We start from the raw sequence: 17,127 nt of genomic DNA on the forward strand, positions 1-17,127 counted from the left end.
GAGGGGGGTGGGAAGGGGGAAGGGAGGGATGGGGGGAAAAAGAGAAAATGTCACTGTGAATATTTAAAGAGAAGCATCTTAAAATATTGGTTGATATGGTTCATAGTGCGATAAATAAAGAATTACAAAAAAAAGGAAGGAGGGTGAGCAGCTGGATGTCATGGTCCGTGTCAGGGCAAATGCCATGGGCAGGAAAGGTGATGAGGTCTTGCAGAGAGAGATCAGGGAGTTAAAAACAGCAATCTTTGACAGTCACAAAGCAACCACTGGTCGAATTCAGCGCAGAGACCAAAAAATTTTTAATTGGTCATAGTTATACAAATTAGTGTGGACTTTAGTGAAGTCTCTCTCCAATGGACTTTTAAGAATAAAACATGTTATTTTTAACTGATTAATTGGGATTTTTAATGTGAAGTTCATAAATGAAGTAAGAATGGGGCAGAGGGGGCCAATTTTTTTGCTTGATGCTTTTGTAATTGATGAGTGAACATTTAATCTAACCCTAGGTGATAACCTTCATGGAGATCTGAGTTATTGTGTGGAAATAAAAACACCTATTGTTCAAGTTGTAATTGCCATTTTGGATATAAATAAAACATTTTCTGTTTTTACATGAAGGTAGAAAAATCATTACCAACATTAATGTTGAGCCGAGGCCGCATGTTATGAGACCAAAGTAAATGACTCAATTCCAATCAGTTTGTGTTTTGGATCAGATGTGACTTGACGATGTGCTGTCGCTGCTACCAGGGTGTCTATTACTTTGCGACCCTGTGGTACAGGTTATAATATTGTGTAACTACAAAGTAAAATACAATGTCGCAAAACAAACATTTCAAATTTTCACTTAATTTGGCCAAAAGGCAGACAGAGAAACATGGGACTGGGATTTGGGGAAAAGGCTGGAATTTGGAACTAGAGGTAAGAACAGTTTTGCTCAATGTGGAGTTGAGGAGAAGTCTCGATGGACCAAATGGCCTACTTCTGTTCCTTTATCTTGTGAAATGACACGATTTTAAGTGTAGTGTATCTTTGAGATTTTTAACATCTATCCATAAGTACTCTGTTCTTAAGATGTGAAATTTCATATTAAAATATTCAAAAACATTAGCTGTGTGGGAGAAGCCAGTGAGTGGCCGTGGACAATTACTTCTCAGGCTGCAGGCCTGTGACTAGTGGTGTGCTGCAGGGATCGGTGCTGGGACCAGCGTAGCTTGTCATCTCGATCCACAATCTGGACAACAATGTGGTGATTGGATCAGCAAGTTTGCAGACAATACTCAGATCAGAAGCGTTGTGGACAGCAAGGAAAGTTTTCAAAGCTTGCAGAGGGATCTGGACCAGCTGGAATAAACAACAGATGGAATTTAACATGAACAACTGTGAGGTGTTGCGTTTTGAAGGACAAACCATGAAAAGACGGTGAACAGTCGGGCACTGAGGAGTGCGGTGGAACAGAGGGAACTGGGAAACGGGTGTCATTCCATGAAAGTGCTGTCACAGGTGGATAGAGTTGTAAAGAGAGTTTTGGTCATATTGGCCTTTATATATCAAAGTACTGAGTTTCAAAGTGTGGAGTTTATGGTGAAGCCTCACAAGAAATTGGTGAGGCCAAAATTGGAGTCTTGGGTGCAGTTGTGATCACCTAACGTCAGGGAAGATATCAATGAGATTGAAAGAGAAAATTCATTAGGATGTTGCTCGGACTTCAGGAAATCAGTTCCAAGGATAGGTTTAACAGGTTAAGACTTTATTCCCTGGAGGGTAGAAGAATGAGTGAGATTTGATAGAGGTATTTAAAATTATGAGGTGGATAGACAGTAAATGTAGGTCAGCGTTATCCACTCAGAGACAAACCAGTGGATTTGGGATAAGAGTGAAATGGGAAAAGTTTAGAGGGAAAATTGGAAGAAATTTGTTCAGAGAGTGAAGGGAATGTGGAATGAGCTGCTGGGTGATGGTGAATGAGGAGTCAATTTTAATATTGAAGAATTTGGATGGGAAGGGTATGGTGGGCTATGGACTGGTTGCAGGTCAGTGGGAAAGGGCCAAATAATAGTTCAGCACAGACTCGAAGGGCCGAAGGACCTGTTTCTGTGCTGTACTGTTCTCTGGAGTCTGGAGGTTAATTGGGGGTGAAGGGCCTGTTATTGTCCTGCAGGTATAACTTTAAAGATTTAAGACACAGATGAACCTAAAGATTTTTAAATGTTGCATCGATAGGACTGTAATTCTGATTGGAGACTCTGCTCCAGGCAGTATTCAGATAAACATACAACCAGCGTTTCAGGCTTGAGCCCTTTATCGGGGCAAGTATCTGTACTATATAAAGTTCACTGCTTGACCTGCTGAGCCTCTCCAGCATTTGCGTCGCTACAGAAATTGGTTCAGTTACTACATGTGGAGATGTAGTTGAGAGAAATTGGGACCACACCGCCCTCCAATGTCAAAATGGGAAAACTGCAAAAGTCCACGTTTGGCGCAATATCTCCCTCTGGTGTCAGAGTGAACTCACTGCACTCTTGAGTGCTTCATTCAATGGGGTAGAATTGGAGGGGCAGAGGCAGATGAGAGGGCTCAAAACAAAGGGGTCAAAAGCAAGAGGAGTAGACACCGCATGGAGTGAGAGGTGTGGAAAAAGAAGGGTGGAAACAGATGTTGAAACCAAGATGCAACCAGAGGGCTGCAAACAGATGGGTTCAAACAGAAGGGAGGGAAGAGAGGGTTGAAAACAGAGGGATGTAAAAAGAGGCAAGGAAACAAAGGGAGGAAACAGAAGATTGAATAAAGAGGTGTAGAAACAGACGTTTGGAAACAAATGGGTGGAAACCCTAAGCCCAAGTGTTGGGGCACATCATTAACCAGCGTCCCAGGGAACTCATGAACCCATCGGGTGGGGCAGAGCATTAACCAGTGTCCCAGGCAATGCATGAACCAATCCTCTAGTACCACCTCTCTGCATTCCCCTCCCCTCCAATTTTTCCTTAAATGACAAAATGGACCCTGGTGCCACTATTTCTCCCGGAAGCTCACTCCACTCAGCCATCACTCTGAGTCAAGAAGTTCCCCCTCATGTTGCTTCCAAACTTTTGCCTCTTAACTCAAGACCTCCTGTTTCAATCTCTGCTCCTCACAATGAAAAAAGCCTATCCACATCAACTTGTTTTACCCTTCTAGTAATTTTAAAGACCTTGATCAAATCCGCTCTCAACCATCTGCAATCCAAAGAATAAAGACTTCATTTGCTCAATCTTTCTTTGTAATCAAGTTGCTGAAATCCAGGTAACATTGACGGAAATCTTCTCTGCACCCTCTCTACTTTGTTGATCGCTTTCTTCTCATTTGGTGACCAGAACTGCACACAGTACTCTCAATCGGGCCTCACCAATACCTTGTATAGTCTCAACCTCATTGCCTGACTCCTGTATTCTATGCTTTGGTTGATCAACGCCAGCTATTTGAACAGATTCTTTTTGAGGTACTCTCTGAGTACCCTCCAATTTCTTCGGCTTGGCTTCGTGGATGAAGATTTATGGAGGGGTATGTCCACGTCAGCTGCAGGCTCGTTGGTGACTGACAAGTCCGATGTGGGACAGGCAGGCACGGTTGCAGCGGTTGCAAGGGAAAATTGGTTGGTTGGGGTTGGGTGTTGGGTTTTTCCTCCTTTGTCTTTTGTCAGTGAGGTGGGCTCTGCGGTCTTCTTCAAAGGAGGTTGCTGCCTGCCGAACTGTGAAGAGCCAAGATGCACAGTTGGAGACGATATCAGCCCACTGACGATGGTCAATGTGGCAGGCACCAAGAGATTTCTTTAAGCAGTCCTTGTAGCTCTTCTTTGGTGCACCACCGTCTCGGTGGCCAGTGGAGAGCTCGCCATAGAACACTATCTTGGGAAGGCGATGGTCCTCCATTCTGGAGACGTGACCCACCCAGCGCAGTTGGATCTTCAACAGCATGGATTCGCTGCTTGCAGACACTGCCAGCTTGAGTATTTCGATGTTGGTGATGAAGTCATTTCAATGCATGTTGAGGATGGAGCGGAGACTGCGCTGATGGAAGCGTTCTAGGAGCCGTAGGTGATGCTGGTAGAGGACCCATGATTCGGAGCCGAACAGGAGCGTGGGTATGACAATGGCTCTGTACACGCTGATCTTTGTGTGTTTCTTCAGGTGGTTGTTTTTCCAGACTCTTTTGTGTCATCTTCCAAAGGCAGTATTTGCCTTGGCGAGTCTGTTGTCTATCTCTTTCTCGATCCTTGCATCCGATGAAATGGTGCAGCCAAGGTAGGTAAACTGGTTGACCGTTTTTAGTTCAGTGTGCCCGATGGAGATGTGGGGGGGGGGGCTGGTGGTCATGGTGGGGAGCTGGCTGATGGAGGACCTCAGTTTTCTTCAGGCTGACTTCCAGGCCAAACATTTTGGCAGTTTCCGCAAAACAGGACGTCATGCGCTGGAGAGCTGGCTCTGAATGGGCAACTAAAGCGGCATCGTCTGCAAAGAGTAGTTCACGGACGAGTTGCTCTTGTGTCTTGGTGTGAGCTTGCAGGCACCTCAGATTGAAGAGACTCCCATCCGTGCGGTACCGGATGTAAACACCGTCTTCATTGTTGAGGTCTTTATTGGCTTGTTTCAGCATCATGCTGAAGAAGATAGTAAAGAGGGTTGGTGTGAGGACGCAGCCTTGCTTCACACCGTTGTCAGTGGAGAAGGGTTCTGAGAGCTCATTGCTGTATCTGACCCGACCTTGTTGGTTTTCGTGCAGTTGGATAACCATGTTGAGGAACTTGGGGGGGCATCCGAGGGGCTCTCATATTTGCCAAAGCCCTTTCCTGCTCACGGTGTCGAAGGTTTTGGTGAGGTCAACAAAGGTGATGTAGAGTCCTTTGTTTTGTTCTCTGCACTTTTCTTGGAGCTGTCTGAGGGCAAAGACTATGTCGGTCGTTCCTCTGTTTGCGTGAAAGCCACACTGTGATTCTGGGAGGACATTTTTGGTGACACTAGGTATTAATCTATTAAGAAGAATCCTAGCGAAAATTTTGCCTGCAATGGAGAGCAGCATGATTCCCCTCCAATAATTTACCTATTACAGTCAGGCTCACCTGGTTGGCTTTTGAAGCCGATTTTAAACAAAGGAACATTAGATTACATCCATTCCTCTGGGACCTCACCCGTGGATAAACAGGTTTTAAATATTTCTGTCAGAGCCCTTGCAATTTCTACTCTTCTTTCCCTCAAGGCCAAGAGAATCTCATGTCAGACCTCCATCCACCAACAGACAAAAATCAGCCATCACAAGGTGAAGGCAGGACAGTAGTCCCACCTCTCCAGCACGAGTCACCCCAGGATCAAGTGAGCACTGACTGCAAGAAGTTTCTACATCCTCTCGGTGTCTGTGTGGATTTCCTCCCACACTCCACAGCTCAAGGGGGCCGTAAGTTCATTGGCGATTTGGGAAGCTCAAGACCATGGGGTGGAAGTGCACATTCTGGTCCTGGGGGCATCAATTCAATTCAACAGCACAGATGAACCTTTGGGCACGACCTGATCTTTTTCTGGTTTCAAACTCATTATTTTTGAAATTTGTATGTGCACCTCTAATGCAACACGACTGCTGCTAAACAGGCTTCTTGATGCATATCCATGACAAGAACTCGGGAGAATCTGATTTGGTTACTAGACTTTTGAACAGAACAGTGTCTGGACATTTTATCCCTAAACTGAAACTTTATAGACATACAGAACAAAAAGAGGGCAAAACAAGCTTGTGTCTCACCAATACCACAATTCACGGACACTTTTTAAGTTCTCAAGGGTGGCAGAAAACACAAAGAACAGACAAACTCCTTCCACACTGTCAATTTAAGAGCTTTGGACTCACCATGCTATAAATATTGCCAAGCCATCGCTCTCTCTCCAAATCAATGACCAAAGGTACTGGCTGAGCGAAAGATTTGAGACATTTTACCCGCCTGCTATATGGCAATCAGGCACAAGGAAAATTGCTGCTTCCATTGTAAAGTATTTAGGAATCTCAGACCACAAACAACCTTCACCCCAAAAAAAAAGCAATTCTCCACAATAAAACTAGGTTTCCTTCCTGTCTGCAAGCATCTGCTCTCTTGAGTCTGAATGGCACAACTGGGGAAACCGTTTCAAACCCATGACCTGAAACAGCATATTCTCTTCCCCTAATTGGAGCTGTCTTGAATTGGCCACCACTGCCCGAGCAAGAATGAACTGGGAGATCTCACACTTGCTCCTTCACAGGTGAGACCTCCCTGTTCATTGGAGCTCCATATTATCCATCTTGCTCTATTTTGTTAACCTTAATCAAGTCTCCTCTCATTCTCCAACACTCCCATGAAAAATAAAAATCATGTATCCTGTAGTTCGCAAGTCCGGACACCAGGTAGTGGTATTATACCTAGATCTCTCTCTCTCTCTCTCCCCCTCTCGCTTCATGCATGCAGTACTCGGTGTGAACAGGCGGTGGCAGCACTTTACAGCCCTTGCAATCTGCAGCTTGGACAGGAGATGGTTGGTTTGCACCTCGTGGGTTCTTGCACCAAGATTGAAGATTTGGAGATTTCCCATTGATTGGCAGAGAACATACAGGACATCGCATCCAACCCTGAGATTCCCTTTTTCCTGTGGACACAGCCGAATTAGCACAAATTGGTCGTGCAAAAATAAACGGCCCAGTGGAAACATGGAAAGATAAAAGAATTGAAAACAAAGAAAATCAATAAAATGCTGCAAGAGTCCTGAAATGAGTTCCTGATTGAGTTTGTTGTTGAGGAGTCTGAAGGTGGAGGGGGAGCAGCTGTTCCTGAACCTGGGGGTGTGAGTCTTGAGGCACCGAGACCTCTTTCCTGATGGCAGCAGTGAGAAGAGAAAGAGAGCGTGTGCTGGCCCGTGTGGATCCTTGATGATTGCTGATGTTTTCTGACAGCACCATTCCCTGTCGATAAACTCAAAAGTGGGGAGAGTTTTGTCTGCGATGTCCTGGGCTGTGTCCACGATGTTTTGGAGGGCTTTATTCTGAGGGGTATTGGGGTCCCCATACCAGACCATGATGCAGCCAGTCAAGCACACTTTCCACCACATCTCTATAGAAATTTGCCAGGGTTTCTGGTGTTATCCCAAACCTCCAAACCCCTGAAGAAGTAGAGGCGCTGAAGTGCTTTCTTCACGAGGTCATTGGGTCCAGGAAGATTTTTTGAGATGGTGACTCCCAAGAACCTAAATTTGCTCACCCTCTCCACGTCTGATCCCCCAACGATCACTGGATTTAAAAACTCTTGCTTTCCTTTCCTGAAGTCAACAATCAACTCCTCGGTTTTGGTGACATTGAGTGCGAGGTTGTTGTTGATGCCCCATTCAGCTCGGTTTTCAAACTCCCTCCTGCATGTGGACTCATCCCCTTCCGTTATACAACCCACGACCGTGGTATCGTCAGCAAATTTGTAGGTGATATTATTGAACTACCGAGCCACACAGTCGTGGGTGTAAAGTGAGTAGAGTGGGGGCTAAGAACACAGCCCTGTGGTGCTCTGGTACTGATGGAGATCGTGGAGGGGATATTCTTACCAACCTTCACTGATTGTGGTCTGGAGGTGTTAACTCCCATGTCTTGGAGTTTGCTGGTCAGTTTGGAGGGGATGATGGTGTTAAATGCCAAACTGTAATTTATAAAGAGCATCTTTACTGTTCAGGTGCCCCAGGGCTTTGTGTAGGGCCAGTAAGACAACATCTGCTGTTATTATGAGAGGTGAACTGGAATGGATTCACGTCACCACTCAGACAGGAGCCTTTCCAAACACTTCTTCACTCTTGATGCAAGTGCAACTGTTCGATAGTCATTCAGGAAGGTGATTACACTCCTCTTGGGCTCCAGTGTGATTGACACTTGTTGGAAACAGATGGGGACCAGTCAGGAGGCTTTCCTTGGATTCTTGATGGCAGTTTGGCAGGGGAAAAAAGAAAGAGTCAGTTAGAGGGTTTGAAATGTCTATTTCAATGCAAGGAATAAAGGGGATAAACTTTGAGCATGGATCAGTATGTACCACTATGATGTTGTGACTGTTACAGAGTCTTGGTTGGCGGAAGGGCAGGATTTGCTGATGCAGGTCCTAGGGTTTGGGTTTAAAAGGAATAGAATGAGGGGTAGTGGGGTGGGGGGGGGGAATAATGCTACTGGTCAGGGATAGTATCCCAGCTATAGAAAGGGAGGAATTGCAGAGGGGGTGTCCACTGAGACAGTGGGGATATTTAAAAGACATGGATAGAAGAAGAGTAATAGCCTGTATTGTCATTTAAAACCAGGACACAGTTTAAAAATGAAATGACAGCCTCCAGAAACTACAATGCTAACCAGCAAACCGTGATTCCACATCAGGCAACACAAGATGCCATTTCAACTCCAGACAAAAGATCAAAACTACACAAGACTGAAATGCACCTACATAATGAGTAAGAAAAAAGTGCCAACAAAACAGTAAACGATGAAAGACTTGACAATAAGCACATTTCAGATCATGTCTAGACAAGCCCATCAGCTTCTGCAGTGTAACTGTTGAGAGGACCCCCCTCAACGTCCTCCTCTCTGACTCCACCCTCTGCTGCAGGACCCCACGCTCTAAGATGGCACAGCCTCTGGAACCTCTAGGCCAGGCACACGACATGATCACTCCAGTCTCCGGGACACCTTCTCCGCAGATCAGACAGCCAGGCATGCACCATTCACTCCAGGCATCCAGATGCAGATCTGCCACAGCATCTCCTCCTCAGCCACCTGCAGCACTCAATATATGGAAGCCTCAATCCCACAGCAGGGGCCCGACCACAGCAGATCAGGCCACGTGCGCTTCTTCCAGATCTTCACCTGACTTCGCGGTTCTTCTCACTTTCCCGTCTCCACAGTGCTATCTTCCAATCTTCATCCTTTCAAAATTGAGCACAGCACACTGCTGAGACTATTTCAGTAGCATTATGATCTGGAGAGGCCACTGCAGCTGTGCTGCACCGTCATCATCCAGAGGGATGTGGCTTTGTGGCAGGGAACGTTTAGGTTGTTGAGTACATATATATGGGTCAGGACAACATTTTGGGCCAAATGGCCTGCAGTATATTATGATGTCCATATTCAACTCTGCAACAGATAAATATGTTTGATGAACAATACACACATCACACCTTGAGTCAGCTCCTTCCTGCCACAAATCTTTCTGCAGTTGTTGGACGTTCATCCACCAATAGAAACAAAACAAATCCGTGAATATCACAAGATAAGCACCCAGATTTGAAACTAAAATTGGTTGTGTGACAGATTATAGATACATTTTAAAGGAGATAAACTGGGGCAGAATTTTTAGTCTAGGGGTCAAATACAAAGATTTCAAAACAAATCTCATTTAAAATACTGGAGCTCTGCTCAAGTCAGGCAGGCTGGCTCCGAACACCTTTGCAACAGCTGAAAGAACTCAGAGGAGTAGGTTCGGAGGCGCAGGCTGTCTGGGAGTGCTGCTTGCTGTTCTAAGTGGGTCATATGGTTTTGGAAGCAGAGAGGGAGTCAAATAGGCTTTTTGTGTGTGTGTGTGGGTGTGTGTGTGTGTGTGTGTGTGTGTGTGTGGGAGAGAGAGAGAGAGAGAGAGAGAAGGGGAGAAAAGTGCAGCAGCTGGGACGAGAACAGGACAAGCTGCAAAGCTTGTGGAAAACCCCATTTTGAAGACTGGTTGTGAGTGTGCTTAGTTCAGCCTGGTCAAAGCTCTTGTGGACTGGCTGCGTAATGTTTCACTTGAAATAAGAGAACCAAAATGTTACTCTGTGGTGACCTGAAAGAAAGAGGTAATCATGTGGAAAACCCTGATGGGGCAAGTTTCTTTGGCAAGATACTGAAGTGGCTGACTATAAAGTATCAGTTGTGGGTGTCCAGTGTTGAACAAATCTCTCTCTGAAGACCAACAAGAACCTTCCTGAGCGGTAACCATTTTCCTTTCTGTGCACAGTACAAGAATTGCCTGCAACCAGTAAACTTGGAAGATTGAGATGTGAGATTAAACAGTGATTTAAAGAAAATTTCTGAACTTCCATAAACGTGCGCTTAAAATTAGAAGGGGGGGGGGGGTTTAAGTTAGGTTAGTTAATGGTAATAAGTTAAAATGTGATTCTGTTTTCATGTTTAAAGATAATTAAAAGCAACTTTTGTTTAAATAACCATTTGTCTTGGTGAATATCTATTGCTGATAGGTTTTGGGGTCCTCTGGTCTCATAACATTTTATACATCTTAAAACAGAACAATGTATTTCAATGCATTTTATGCACTGACTCCACATCCAGGCAGAATCCAGACCGAATCTTCAATGTTAACATCCCCAAGCCATCACTCCAAACCAAGATCCAAAAGTACTGGCAGAGCAAATGGTTTAAGTTGAAATGTATTTGAGAAATTTTACAAACTACAAAGCAATTGGCAACAAGGAAAATAAGAGCTTGCATTATTATTCAACACTTACAGACCACTACCAACAAGTACAATGACTTTTACTAACACCTGATGCCTTCCACACCAACTCAACCAACAAGGCCTGAAAACAAATGGCTTTCAACAATAAAACCAGGCTTCTTATCTTACATCTGAATGCCACAACTGTGAAAACTCCCCTGTTCTCAACCCGTGAATTCCCATCACCTGATAAACCGCTTCCCATCCCCTTAATTGATGCTGCCTTGGGGACAGGAGACAACCCTTGCTGGAATGTGGAGCAACAAATAGATTTCACAGGTGAAGGAGCATCAAGCCCTTCAGCCCTTCTCCTCTTTGCCAGACTACAACTCTGTCTCCTCCCACTGACCTGTGCCAAGACCATATCCCTCCAATCCTCCTGAAAAGACAAGTTAAGGATTGGGAGCTGGAGTTGGATAAACTGGAACATTTGGGAGGCAGAGGGAGTGATTGGTAGGGAGTTAAAGGGAAATGATCATACCTGGGAGGCAGGAGGAGGATAGATGGGTGACAGTCAGGGAAGTGAAAGGGAACAGGCAGCCCTGTGGATATTCCTCTGAATAGTAAATATACTATTTTGGATACTGTTGAGGAGGACGCCCTACCAAGCACAAGCCATGGCGATCAGGTCTCTGGCATGGAGTCTGGTCCTGTCGCTAAGAAGGGGAGAGCAATTCCATCATTTCGGGGGACAGATATGAGGTTCTGTGGAGAAGATTGAGTATCCTGGATGGTATGTTGCCTCCCTGGTGCTTGGGTCCAAGATATCTCAGTTCTTTCATTGGATTTTCAGGAAGGAGGGCGAGCAGCCAGATATCGTGGTTTGCATAGGGACCAAAGACATGGGTAGGAAGAGTGAGGAGGTCCTGAGAGTTCATGGAGTTATGCACTAGGAGAGGACCTCTAACAATCTCAGGATTGCTACCCATGCCGAATGCTGTGGAGGTTAGAAATAGTAGGATAATGCATTTGAACATGTGGACATGGTGCAGGTGGGAGAGGTTCCAGTTTCTTGATCTGGGTTTCCCAATCTTTTTCTTTTCGCTTTCATATCCTGTGCCATGGGTGTTCTGTGAGAGAGGAAAGGAAATGGATGAAAACCACTATTTTAATCGTACCTAATTGACCTGTTATGAACACGGTTTCATCACTCCAAAGGAAATGGGCCAATGTCAATTTTTCCAAAGCAAAACATCTCAGTAACAATTGGGTCCATGCAGGAATTGTCAACCTGTTTTTTTGCACTCACATACCACCTTCAGTTATCCCTTACTCATCACAGAGCACCTATGGCACAGGGATTAGGGTTACTTGACGTCCTATTAGGAAACCAGACAGGTCAGGTGACAGGAGTATATGGAGGCAAATATTTTGTTTCAAGATTAGTTTTAAGTTAATTATGGATAAGGATAGGACTTTTCCTTGAGTTGAGATTAGAAATTGAAGAAAAGTCAATTTTGTGGAAATGAGAACGAATCCAGAAAGAGTGGATTGGGATAAGTTGTTTTCTAACAAGGATGTGTTCAGTGAGCGGAAGGCCTTCAAAGGCGACATTTTGAGAGTGCAGAGTTTGCATGTTCCTGTCAGGATTAAAGGCAAAGGTAAAAGGCATAGGGAACCTGATTTTTAAGGAACATTGGTGATCGAGTTAAGAAGAGAGAGGGTCAGAGAAAGCAGAGGGCAACAAAGAGCTCTTCAGGTACTAGAAGAGTAAAGAAAATACTTAAGAAGGAAATGAAGAAGTAAAAATAAGGGATGCTCACTCTTAGGTTTTAATAAACTGGATAGATACATGGATGGGAGAGGTTTGGAGGGTGATAGAATGGGTACAGGTCAGTTGGACTAGCAGTATGATGTTTTCGGCACAGACAAGAAGGGCCATTTGGCCTGTGTTTCCTGTGTTGGAAAACCAGAGAAGAGCTGGCAAGAGAATAGGAAGTACCACTCAAGGACAGTTTCTAATTGAAACAAAAATTATACAAACAGCACAGTAATAGGTCCTTCCGGCCCACGAGCTCATGCTGGCCAATTAACCAACGGATTGACAAAGAAAGAGTTCCACGTGGGGCTCGGCGCTTTAGTGGATCAAATCATAATTCATTAGCAGGATCAAATTACTGAGGCGGGCATAATTGGAGCGGTCATTGTGTGAGTGGCCCCGTTTAGGAGTGGGAATTTGAGACTTTTTCAGAGACTTTGGAGTTGAGACAAGATAAAAGAAAGGCAAGGTTAAAGTGGAGCGACCATTGTGTGACGAGATCAGTATAGGACTGGGGATCTGGGCTGTGGCACCGGAGGTGGTGGTGAGCAGTGACTGAAGTGGAGGTATAAGAATTGAGTCAAGGTAATATGTTTTTCTAACTCTTTAAGAGAGAGTGGGAATGGCAGCCAGGGTAGGGACATGTTCCTCTTGCAAAATGTAGCTGGTCAGGGAAGCCAATATTATCCATGATGACTCCATCTGCAAGAGGTACATCCAACTGCAGCTACTTACAGACAATATGAGGGAATTGGATCTGGAGTTGGATGAACTCCAGGTTATTTGGGAGGCTGAGGTGTGAAAGAAAGTTACAGGGACACGATCACACCTAGGAGAAAAGTAGCTGAGTGAGTCAGGAGAGGGATCGGGAACAGGCAGGCAGTACAGGGTCCCCTGTGGTTTTCCCCTCAGCAACACTTACCCTTTAGATTCTGCGTTTGCATTTACAGTTGGAATTTAGTATTAATTTTGCAGTCTGAATTGGTCTTCTCCCACACAAGCCTGCTGCACATTTTATAAAAATAATTTTAAAAAGACTATTCTATGAAAAAAATTCCAAGTAACCGAAGGATCTGACACTTGTGTATCTCCGATATTTGTGAGTGAGGAAAGCGTAACAGCCTTTTTTACCCACAGTTTGCATCCAGTGTCCCGGAAACACTCCGTGTACAATCACACAGTCAGCATACTGTGATCTTTACAGAGAATGTCATTCCAGACAAATTTACAAGCATTATTTATACCAGTATGAGGCGGCATCATTTTCTTTATTTTTACATCCTTCATATTGATTCGCTTTGTAGAGAATCCAAAAGCAATAAAAACATACAAGGACCAGCCATAAAACAGGCAACATCTATCAGCATAACAGAAATTTAGGATTTAATTTTCCAAAAGGCTCAATGGGTTTGGTGTCCAAGCACTGAACGAATGACAGCACAAATGGAATTCAGCCATCACTGAGGACCTCAGCACTTCACTGTCCACCTGGAACAGTTCTACAGAACAGTTTTACGGAGATTGTTTCAATGTTTTTTGTCTTTTTTTTTTAAACTTTTTTTTTCTAAACCACAAACATTTCACATTCACATGCTGAATGTCAGACCAAATAAAGTTTTTTTTTCAAAATTTGCTGTAGAAAAGAAGTTATATTTACAAGGTCCAAAGGAATCACTTTATCTGCACCAGACAAATCATTTATTCATACTCAAGACAGCTAAGACACTCATCCACCAGGAACAGTTTAAAGGATACAGTGTTCACCAAAACAGACATCAAACAGTCTTAATATAACTGAATGGGATGAAAGAAACTGTGCCTTTTGTGCTGCTCTACATAGGTTGCATTTCAAGGTATTTAATTACAGTCTCCACATTTTTCTTACCAACATCACTCACAATTATTTCAAGATAGACTTTTGTCATTAATGTAAAAGCCAGGAGGATTGTGAACTCAAATTCCAGTTTTATGTCAGACCAGCAGCTTTAAGATAAGTTGAACAAGGTTAAATTTAAATTAATCTCTCTCTTCCTCTAACTTGCGTGAAAACTGGAATGTAACTATACTGTCAATCTTAAATTTCCATCATTAAAGATGATTTAGGAAATCAAATCTCATGATCCAAGTTAATTTGATATTCTTTACACTTAGAAATAAAGATAGCTGCCATTCACAATGTTTGCCATGACTGTGATTAGACATTTAAGCATTGAGACATGCCACGGAATTACTGTTGTGTTATATGTTTAAATTATTTTCTTTTTTTTCTTGTTTCCAAAAAGGATTGAAAAGCTTTAGCAAGTGAAACAAATCCTGGGCTCTATATTATGGTATCAGGTTTAAAAAGAACCATTAATAAAAGTTGTTACAGTGACACGATGCCATTTTAATAGACTCTCACACATGTAACAAAGCTGCTGAAGCGAGTTGAAGCCAGGCAGTGACAAGTTGGAGAAAATGTTCTCCAGATTTTATTGATGCGGTTGTAATTTTACTTTGACATAAAGGCTGTGGAAGCAAGCAAAAGGAATGCTCACTTACAAAGGGAATTCTGTGCTACAAAATATTCCCTAGTGTCTGCTTAAACTATGAGTCACTCTTCCATTACAGTGAGCATCATGTGGAATGTGAGCACAGCCTTTATTAATGTAAATGGTGCATGTCCCTCCATTCGAGTGTAACATAAGAAAACAATCACAATGTGCTTTTCCCTTCATTTATTAGTTTAACAATTGCATCCAAATTTGTAGAGTCCAGTTTGCAGAGATTACCTTAGGTCACACTGAATAAATCTTATTTTAATAGGATTTATATCGATATCTATAGATAAAGACCATACACACTTTGGAAGTCTATTTTAAACTCAGAGCTACACAAATGACCTTCAAGTGTGGCTCTTTCCTTCCCAGCCCTTCATACCCAATGCATTGAAAATATATATCTGAAATTAAGCTGTTACGGAATTCATCTCAACATTAAACACTTTAATACCCGCACACCTAATTGAATTGTGCCCATGTCAACAATAAATAAGGAACCAATAACAAGTTAGAAATGCAAAGTGAGGAGTCCCTCATGCAGAACAAAGTGACAACTGTGCTGCAAAATAATTAGGACGAGAGCTCTTTCCGCATCTTCCTGGTGAGATCTAGTGTTATCAAAGCAGACGTATGCTCTATATGAATGTCTCTGAAATATTATGCCAGGAACTTTATCACTCGGTTCAAACTTCATGCTTTGCAGGTTTAACAATGTTTGCACCTGGAACATGAAATTGTTTATGAAAAGAGTTGGGAGAATTGCATGAACTACCCAGAAACTAACAAATTTAAGAGTGAGTTGTGATTACTCCAAGTTCCCATCAGAAATTATGCTGACAATTTAAGACAAACACATTTAATTTTCGTCCTGACAATAATCCCGTTCCAATTTAGTTTTTGCTTGTGATTCACATCTACAGTCGTTCACCTGAGTATGTCAGAGAATTGCAACCATCCACTCAAAGACCAGCATTCAGCATTTCAAGACGGCATTCAACCCCAACAAAGAGGCTTCGAAATGTCATCACGCCTCAAGAATAAGCTTGGAAACATCCAGCCATGACCTTGCTCCATCAACAACCACATTGTTGAAAAGTAATACCTCAATACTTTAATTTCAGAGATCATTTTTGGAACGATATAAATATTTTCACACTGTCCAAAATTCTGCTAATTTGTGTGTATTTGTGATGAGATATCGGGACAACACGGATATTTTCATAGATGAAAAGGAAATGGTCACACAGTCGAATGGGTGGCTTGGTCATTTAAATTTTCTGCGCCAACCTATTAATGATCAAACTCAAGATTAATTTCCTTTTCCTGAAATGGATTCGATCCAAGAATCAGGATCTGCCCATAGTTGTACGTTTGCACTTTCATCATTTCATCTTCCTTTTATTTTTATAGTTTAACCATGATGTGTCATTCATAATTTGGTTTCTTACTTGCTCATGCTGTCCCTTTAACTGTCCAAGACCTGACTGAACTGGACTTCCAGGAGCCATGATAGCCACAGTGTAACTCGACTGGAACACATTCTCTTGCTCTTTTGGAAGTTACAAACTGTACAAGACAGCATGAAAGTGCTCGATTTCAGGTTTCCATGTGACCAGGTCAGATTTGCACATTAAACCCAGATGGAGCTCCTCGTTGACTTTCTGTTGAGCTGATCAGCAGCTTGTGCCAGTTAACCACTCTCTTCCTCAGATCCACTTGATCAAGCCAGATGTATGCCTCACCAATCAGTGTTTTCCTCATGAACTTCCCACCATTAGAGACAAGTAAAATCTAAAACAGAGAAAGCAAATCCATAATCCAATCATAATGAGGCAGTTTAAAAACATACTAAGATAAGAAACATCAGAAGGCCAGATAGGCCCTTAAGCCTGCTTCACTTTTCAATAAGACTATTATTGATCAGATCACCCCAGGAAGAGCTCCAGGAGGATCAGATCCAGCACCACCAGGCTGAGGAACAGCTTCTTGCCACGGGCAGTGAAGACACTGAATGACCAAAGGAACTGCTCACACTGACCGAGACTCTTATATTCAGGAAACAAGACCTATTTGGTTGTACTTATGTGCCCTGCATGTGTATGTGTGTTGTGTCTGCGTTAATTGCACTGAGGTCTGGAGAATGTTGGTTCATCAGGTTGTTCTTGTTCCGAAAAAAAAAACTTTTCTGAACTTATATACACATTACATACATATGAACATAGAATTAGAAGGGGGGGGGGAGGGTTAAGTTAGGTTAATTAAGTTAATAGTGATAAGTGTGATTCTGTTTTCATGTTTAAAGATAATTAAAAGCAACTTTTGTTGAA

The 17,127-nt window shown here is 43.1% G+C and overlaps 1 protein-coding gene across 1 annotated transcript in view; it reads right to left on the reverse strand.

Annotated features, from left to right (window-relative positions):
- Window positions 1-13,509: 13,509 nt before the first annotated feature.
- Window positions 13,510-17,127, reverse strand: part of LOC138748701 (protein piccolo-like) — a 191,736-nt gene continuing 188,118 nt past the window's right edge. The window contains exon 28 of the mRNA XM_069909320.1: window positions 13,510-16,591. Within this exon, the coding sequence (XP_069765421.1) occupies window positions 16,418-16,591 (174 nt within the window). The 3' untranslated portion in view covers window positions 13,510-16,417. The remainder of the gene's footprint in view (window positions 16,592-17,127) is intronic.

This window comes from Narcine bancroftii, chromosome 13 (assembly GCF_036971445.1).
Source record: "Narcine bancroftii isolate sNarBan1 chromosome 13, sNarBan1.hap1, whole genome shotgun sequence".
Taxonomy (NCBI): Eukaryota; Metazoa; Chordata; class Chondrichthyes; order Torpediniformes; family Narcinidae; genus Narcine; species Narcine bancroftii.